At 40.0% G+C, this 7,253-nt stretch overlaps 1 protein-coding gene across 1 annotated transcript in view; it reads right to left on the bottom strand.

Annotated features, from left to right (window-relative positions):
• Positions 1-563: 563 nt before the first annotated feature.
• The window catches only part of MFSD14B (major facilitator superfamily domain containing 14B), a 76,965-nt gene continuing 70,275 nt past the window's right edge, over positions 564-7,253 (bottom strand). Inside the window, exons 10-12 of the mRNA XM_023187778.3 lie at positions 5,041-5,138; positions 3,007-3,149; positions 564-2,296 (exon numbers count right to left, since the gene is read on the bottom strand). Coding sequence (XP_023043546.2) covers positions 2,048-2,296; positions 3,007-3,149; positions 5,041-5,138 — 490 coding nt within the window. The 3' untranslated portion in view covers positions 564-2,047. The remainder of the gene's footprint in view (positions 2,297-3,006; positions 3,150-5,040; positions 5,139-7,253) is intronic.

The following is a 7,253-nucleotide window of genomic DNA, read 5'->3' as shown; positions in this document are numbered from 1 at the left end:
TTGGCTGTTATGAATGCTCTGAACATGGATATACGCATTTCTGTTCTGTCCGTTTTTTAAAAATAAAAATACAGATGGTCTCCAACTTCATGACAGTGTAACAGTGATACACATTCAGTAGAAACCATACTTCCAATTTTTATTGTTTTCCCAGGCTAGCAATATGTGGTATGATACTCTCTCACGACACTAAGCAGTGGCAAGTGAGCTGCAGCTCTCAATCACTATGCAATCAAGAGGGTAAACAACCAATACTCTACCGTGCTGATAATGAAAATGCTGAAGCTTCTAAGCTGTATCAAATGCATTTGCAACATATGATATTTTCAACTTACAATGGGCTTATCAGGATGGAACCCCATCGGTAAGTCAAGGAGCATCTGTAGTTATGATGTTTTTGAAGGCAGACTTTGAAGGAATTTTGTTAAAAATAAAATTTTTTTGAAAATACAAACCTTTTGCATCAGCTGAAAGATTACAACTCAGTTTAATTGAAACCCACCCAACAGAGAACACAAAAGAGCTATGATACTATTTGCTTTAAAAAAAAGACACAAAAGACATAAAAGTATCCACTGTAAATTTATTATGCATTAAGAAGCTTAACCTAAAAACCAATAGCATAGTAAAAAGATATGTTATCTCTGTTCATAGCAGAACAGGTTTCAAAATATATTTTCTTTTAAATGTATTCAGTCAGTACACAATCCTTTATAAAAGTTGTATATATTTTTTCTGTCAATACCTTCATTACATTTATAAATACAAGATTTACACAGCACCCCATCAAAAAAAAAAATTAAAACCCTTTACAAATATCTACATATATTTCATACCTATAAAACTTTCAAAGGAGTGCTCTGTTAAAGGTGGGCCCTAGTTAATGGTCCATTTACCGGTGCAGCAAAATACATATAAATCTGTAAAGTTTTCTTTGTCCATAAAACATCTCAAAAAACAGCAAGACACTTATCATGAAACTCAGCTTCATAAAACCTTATTTTAGAAAGGAACTTAATGTGCATATTCCCATGCGATTCGAAAGTCAAAAAGATTGAAATAAAGATGAATTAAAAACAAATGCATACTACAACAGAGCAGTTAAGGCAGGAGTGTAATGGATGAGAAGTAGGACATGGGAGACACAGGAAGAAGCAAATCATAATAATGCCTATGAGTCTGAACTTGGATATAAACTTCACTTGTATCCAGTTATTAACTCTCATCCTACTTAGGAATTTCCAAATTGTTACTGTCTTAGAAGCAGCCTACAATTTCTGTGTTGCCACCAGAATGCTTGAGTTGTTTTTTTCTTCTGTAAAATCACCTCGGACCCAACCAGGACGCTGGGTCCAGGAATCTGCGTTGTGAGTTTTACATGATTTAAGTTTGCAATAAAAATTTCTTTCATCTAGTAAAGGTAATTACTATTCAATATTATTTATGTCCAGAAGTGTATATATGCTGAGTTTCATTCTGGCCAAGAACAGGAAGTAGAATAAAAGGAGACTCGGTTTTTATTTGACCTTTGAACAAAGACAAGAGATCCCTGATACTGAGTGACTCTTAACAGTGGCCACTCACCAACACCTACGGGCTGATTCAGAGAAACAGGAAGGTAGAAATTAAGAAGACATTCTTTACCTGAAATCTTGCCAGAGATGGCAGTCCCACTATAGTTCTGTACCTTTTGCTGAAAAGGGCATGCAAAGACTGCTGTCACTTAGTCTACAGTCATTACAGGAAAGCCATCCTTTCTACCAGAGAGATGACTTTTTCTATTTGAGTTTCACCTTGAGAGTTGCACATTATTTGCAGGGAAGTATTTCAAATCTTATCTTATTCTAATGTATAAACAGGGAAAAAAATGTAAGAGAAAAAAAAAAACAGGAGGAGGAAGAGCAGAACGATGGTGGTGGTATTTATCAAACTTGGCCCTGAAGGATGCCGCTACCATCTCCCATCCAGCACCATGAAGTCACCAGGGGTGTGGCTCCCTCCATGGCTCTCAGAGATGGCGTATGCAGAATCCCACTTTCTGCCGAGTTTACAACTCAGTACACTGATTCCCAGGCTCCTCAAATGAAGAGAGCTCCCAGATGCTGCTATCTTGCAGCAGTGGTTCAATGTCCTCATCACTGCCCCGTTCTGGGGTATTAGTCAGGCTGCCGTTGCTGTTACTGTGTTTTTGAACTCCACTGGCTTTACTGTATTCAGGAATGAATAAGGCAACCAGAAAAGACACAAGGACTATACATGCCCCGAATAAAAATGGCGGGCCTGGGATGACAGCTCCCTGATGGATGTGGAAAACAAATGGAGACCAAGAATACAGTTAGTCTTTTAACTCGAAATTATTCCTAGATTACCCAAAAAAACATACCACCAAAAAGTGAATCATATTCTCATAAGCAAATGTTTCATTAATGTCAAGACAAACTCCACTAGAGCTTGGTGTTTGGAATATGAAAAAGGACAATAATTAACTGCTTTTTGTACCACTTCTAAATACCTTCAGCAAAATTGTAAGCTTTTAAGCAACAGCGGTTAACCCATAATCCCATCCTATGACTTCAGATCATGCACCTTTGTACATTAACATTAATTCCAGCTTTATATAGATATCCATACTAAATATGGCTTAGAGGGAACAAGGGAAGAAATTTCAAATAAATAGTACAAAAAGTACCTTAGCTCAATGTTTAGCTGGATTTTTAGGTCATTTCAAATTTTAACTGGTCTGGGCTTAGCCAGAGAATAGCATAGTGATTGTATAGGTGAAAATAGAATCTGAACAAAGTTAAGACGTATCTTTTACATAAGATATTAATTAAATCACTAAAATGACCCCTCCCTGATCCTGAGAAGCAATGAACACAATACTTATTGCTGTCAAATAAAATAGAGTAACATACAAGTAAGAATGCTCTCCAAATTTAAGGGCACAGGATTTTGCTATAATCATACGTAACTGTTGTTACAAAACTAGACTTATGACCAAATTACCTGCAGGGGAACGTTGTTAGAATTCAATTTCGGGCCCAACTCAGTCAGTTCCACATGGAACATGTAGAATATGAAGCCATACAGTGCTGGCCCCAGGCCATTGCATAGTCCTCTTATTCCAGTTATGATCCCCTGGGCAACTCCTAAATCGGAACAAAGAAAAGAATGCCAGTCTTCTCAGAAAGGCATCACAAGATTTGGAGTTGAACAGTACTTTCTCACAACCAAGATATACTAATTTGGCAAGACTGAGGAGAAAGCATGCTAATGAAAGTAGATTAGGAAGACTTCATCCATTATAAAATAAAATCCAAAACTTTAATATCCTCCCATTTCAGGCCACCCACTTTTCTGTCAACTGAGATTTCCCTGCTCTGGTCATTTCTGGTGCTTTCACAACAAAAACCTGCCCTTCACCTCTGGCAGCCCTGGTCTCAGGAATACAGACCAGTCGCTACTAGGCAGACTTCATCTTCACAGGTGTATTCCAGGCCCGTCTCCCTAGAGACCTACACTGAAAAACCCAGAAGTGCCAAATGCTTATGAAATGAATGTTTCTGTAAATCAAAAATGGTAGTATATAATTCAGCCTAATATAATGTGTTCCAAAACTTTTATATGCTGACATTCAGAAACATGTATATTGACATGAATAAGTATAAAAACAGTCAAAAGAAAATCCATGCCCCAAATGACAGGATGGTGTCTGTCAGATGCCAAGGCAGTGACAGTCCTCCACGGATGGGTCACATCTTCACTTCAGACACAGCACCTCCCTGAGGATGCAAGCCAAGTGAGTTACTGTAGTCAGGAGTGATGACATACAGAATGTGTGGTCTTCAAGGGACAATATTTAACAATGAATATGAGTAAGATACCTAACTTCTGATATAGAAAAAAAAAAAAAAAGCAATGAATAAACTATCCTTTCCAATACAGTTTTTTACTAAAACTTTTTAAAGGGCTCTTAGGCAGTAAAATTTTTTCTCCCCCTAAAATTCTCTACTACTTCTTCCTGAATACAATGAGGTGAGCCATTAGGAGATAGAGAAGGAAAGGGATTAAATCTAGCCATGGGAACTGCTTGAGAAAGGAAAGCAGGCCAGGCACAAGGGCTCACGCCTGTAATCTCAGCACTTTGAGAGGCCAAGGCAGGCAAACTGAGCCCAGGAGTTTGAGACCAGCCTGGGCAACATGGTGAAACGCCATCTCTACTAAAAATACAAAAAATTAGCTGGGCATGTTAGTATGCATCTCTAGTCCCTGGTACTTGGGAGGCTGACTGGGAGATCACTTGAGCCCAGGAGGCAGAGGCTGCAGGGAGCCAAAATCGCACCACTACACTCCAGCCTGGGTGACAGAGTGAGACCCTGTGGGAGGTGGGGGTAGAGGATGGGGGGTGGGGGCAGGAAGGGTGGAAAAAGAGGGAGGAAGGGAGGACAGGACAAGACAGGACAGGAAGGGAAGCAGAAGCACGGGAAGGACGAGATATGGATCTAGATGGTGGAATGCTATTTTCCACATAGCAGTCTTAATTCTAATTTAATTTCTCACTCAACGTCTAACTATCAACAACTACACAGACTTTTTCTTACTACTCTCAAATAACTATTTTCTACATTACGCTCACAGACCGTGAGTTATTCCAAATACATTTCAGTGAATAAAGTAATTAAGTAACTCGTGGTTAACTGGTTTTTCATTATTTAATAGACATCTGTTAAAATGTGATTATAGTCTGCTTAATTGTGACACTAAAGAAGAAAAGAGGTATCAAAACTGAAAAGGGAGTATTAATAGTTCTAATTGTTAGTAATCTGAACTGCTAAGTCTAGCTTTAAAAAATATAAGTGTAAGATTAAAGCAGAGAGGAAAATAGAATGTTTCTATCTGACAAAGAAAATAGGTATGATCCTTGAGAAGGGGCCACATGGCTGTCAGCTCCTGCTGTCGATGGGGAGAACTCAGAGCTTCTCCGGCTTCTAGCAGGAAGGTCTCTCACTGAAGAAGAACAAGGGCGGGCAGTGACCTCACCTTGCTGATCTGACTCTGCATTCCGAGAGACGAGGGCACTGATTGCCGGAAATGTGATGCTGGACATGGCGGCCACGGTCCCTGCTGCCCACATCATCCTGCAATGACAGGATAAGCACAGTCCGGCAGCAGGCCAGCCTCAAAGATCTCACTATTCAGAATGCAATCAGTGGCAAAAGTACAAATGCCTTCTGTTTTCTCCTGTTACATTTTATTTATTTTTTCCTCTTTAAAAATGCATTCTTTTTTAAACCTACAAGGTTACACATCACATTGTAGAAAACTAATGGCCTAGGATGGGGACAGAAGGGCCAGGAAACCTTTGTTTCTTGATTTTACTTCTTTTACAAACTTTTCGTCTCCCTGGTCTCCCTACTGCCATCTTTAGACATAACCTCAATGAAGTTCGCAAGGAGATTTTGTTTCTATAAATATCACATTTTCTCCACTGACTTTTCATTTTTTCTTTGTACCTCTCAAAGGCTCACTTTCACACTGCCCTTGAGCTACACAGTTTGCTACCCCTCAACAGCATGGTGTGCCCCCAACTGGAAAAACAGACCCTGCCTTCCTCTTTAGACCTTTGTCCTTCTCTCAATAAGAGTTTTAACAGTATGAAGTGTGAGTGAGTAAAGTGAGGCCCCCGACTTTGGGATGGTCATTACTGAAAAAGAAAAATCTTACATGATGACAAAGTCTTTTTAACACTGCATAGATGTGACTACATCACCTACTGAACCAAAGTTCACAGGAGCAAAATCAAAAAGAACAAGGAGAATCAAACAAGTTAATCTGGTAAAAAGTCACAGACGGCAACAGGCAGTGGCTCATGACTGTAATCCCAGCACTTTGGGAGGCCAAGGCAGGAGGACTGCTTGAGCCCAGGAGTTTAAGACTAGCATGAGCAACATGAGACTTTGTCTGTACACACACAAAAAAAAATCAAAATATTAGCCAGGCATGGTGGTGCATGTACATACTCCCAGCTACTCAGGAGGCTGAGGTGGGAGGAACGCTTGAGCCTGGGAGCTCGAGGCTGCAGTAAGCTATGATTGTGCCACTGTACTCTGGCCTAGGCAACAGAACCAGACCCTCTCTCTCAAAAAAAAAGCAAGCGGATCAAATGAAATTCCAAAATTCCGAATGGGCACATGTACTTACTCCCCAAACTAAACACTGATAACTAAGGCAATTCTAGTTTCTCTAAATTATGTTGTCTGTTTATGTGTCCAAAGTAAGGACCAGCTCTACCGTCTAACATGGAGACGGCATTTCTGCATTTGCCCACCAGGCACATGGAGAAACCTGCCACATTAACAAAACAAAACTCACAATTCCTTCTATTTTTTCTTATTCCACTGAGCTTATTTTGACCTTCCTTGCTGTTTATGGGAATCTAATATGGTAGTAATAACTGCGGCAGAATGCACATGGTTTTGGAAGAAATTTTTGTGTTCAAACTCAAATTATTTATTAAGGTTATGTTATTGCCCCAAGGTCACTCAGTTAATGATAGCTAATGATAGTCAATGATAGTGAGAGCTTGCCATAATCAGTCATTTTGTTGTATCTTTTTGTTTTGCTTTTGACTACATTCAGTGTCTAAAAATTGGCGTATGTGGCCAGGTGAGGTGACTCACACCTATAATCCCAGCACTTTGGGAGGCTGAGACAGGCAGATCACAAGGTCAGGAGTTCGAGATCAGCCTGGCCAACATGGTGAAACCCCGTCTCTATTAAAAACACAAAAATTAGCTGGGCGTGGTGGTACACGCCTGTAATCCTAGCTACTCAGGAGCCTGAGGCAGAAGAATTGCTTGAACCCGGGTGGCAGAGGTTGCAGTGAGCTGAGATCATGCCACTGCACTCCAGCGTGGGCAACAGAGTGAGACTCCGTCTCAGGGAAGGAAAAAAAAAAAACTGGCATATGCTTTAAAAAGTAGACATAAAACTTTATTTGGGGGCTGGAGGGAAGAGAGAGAGACATTCAATTAAGGAACAATTCTGTGAAAGTCCAATGACATGAAGGCAGTCTTTACAAATAATCCTGTTATCTAGCTACACATTTCCCCAAATTAAAGCCTGATGGTTTCTGCAACGTTGAATACACCAAACCAATAAAATAACCCTTGCTTCCTTCTCATCACACCCAACCACCCCAAGCTCCTCTAAGAGGCATCTGTCTGGCAGTTTATGAGAATCTAAGAGTGAGG

Source organism: Piliocolobus tephrosceles, chromosome 14 (genome assembly GCF_002776525.5).
Source record: "Piliocolobus tephrosceles isolate RC106 chromosome 14, ASM277652v3, whole genome shotgun sequence".
NCBI classification, from domain to species: Eukaryota; Metazoa; Chordata; class Mammalia; order Primates; family Cercopithecidae; genus Piliocolobus; species Piliocolobus tephrosceles.
This window is presented reverse-complemented; position numbering and strand designations above follow the sequence as displayed.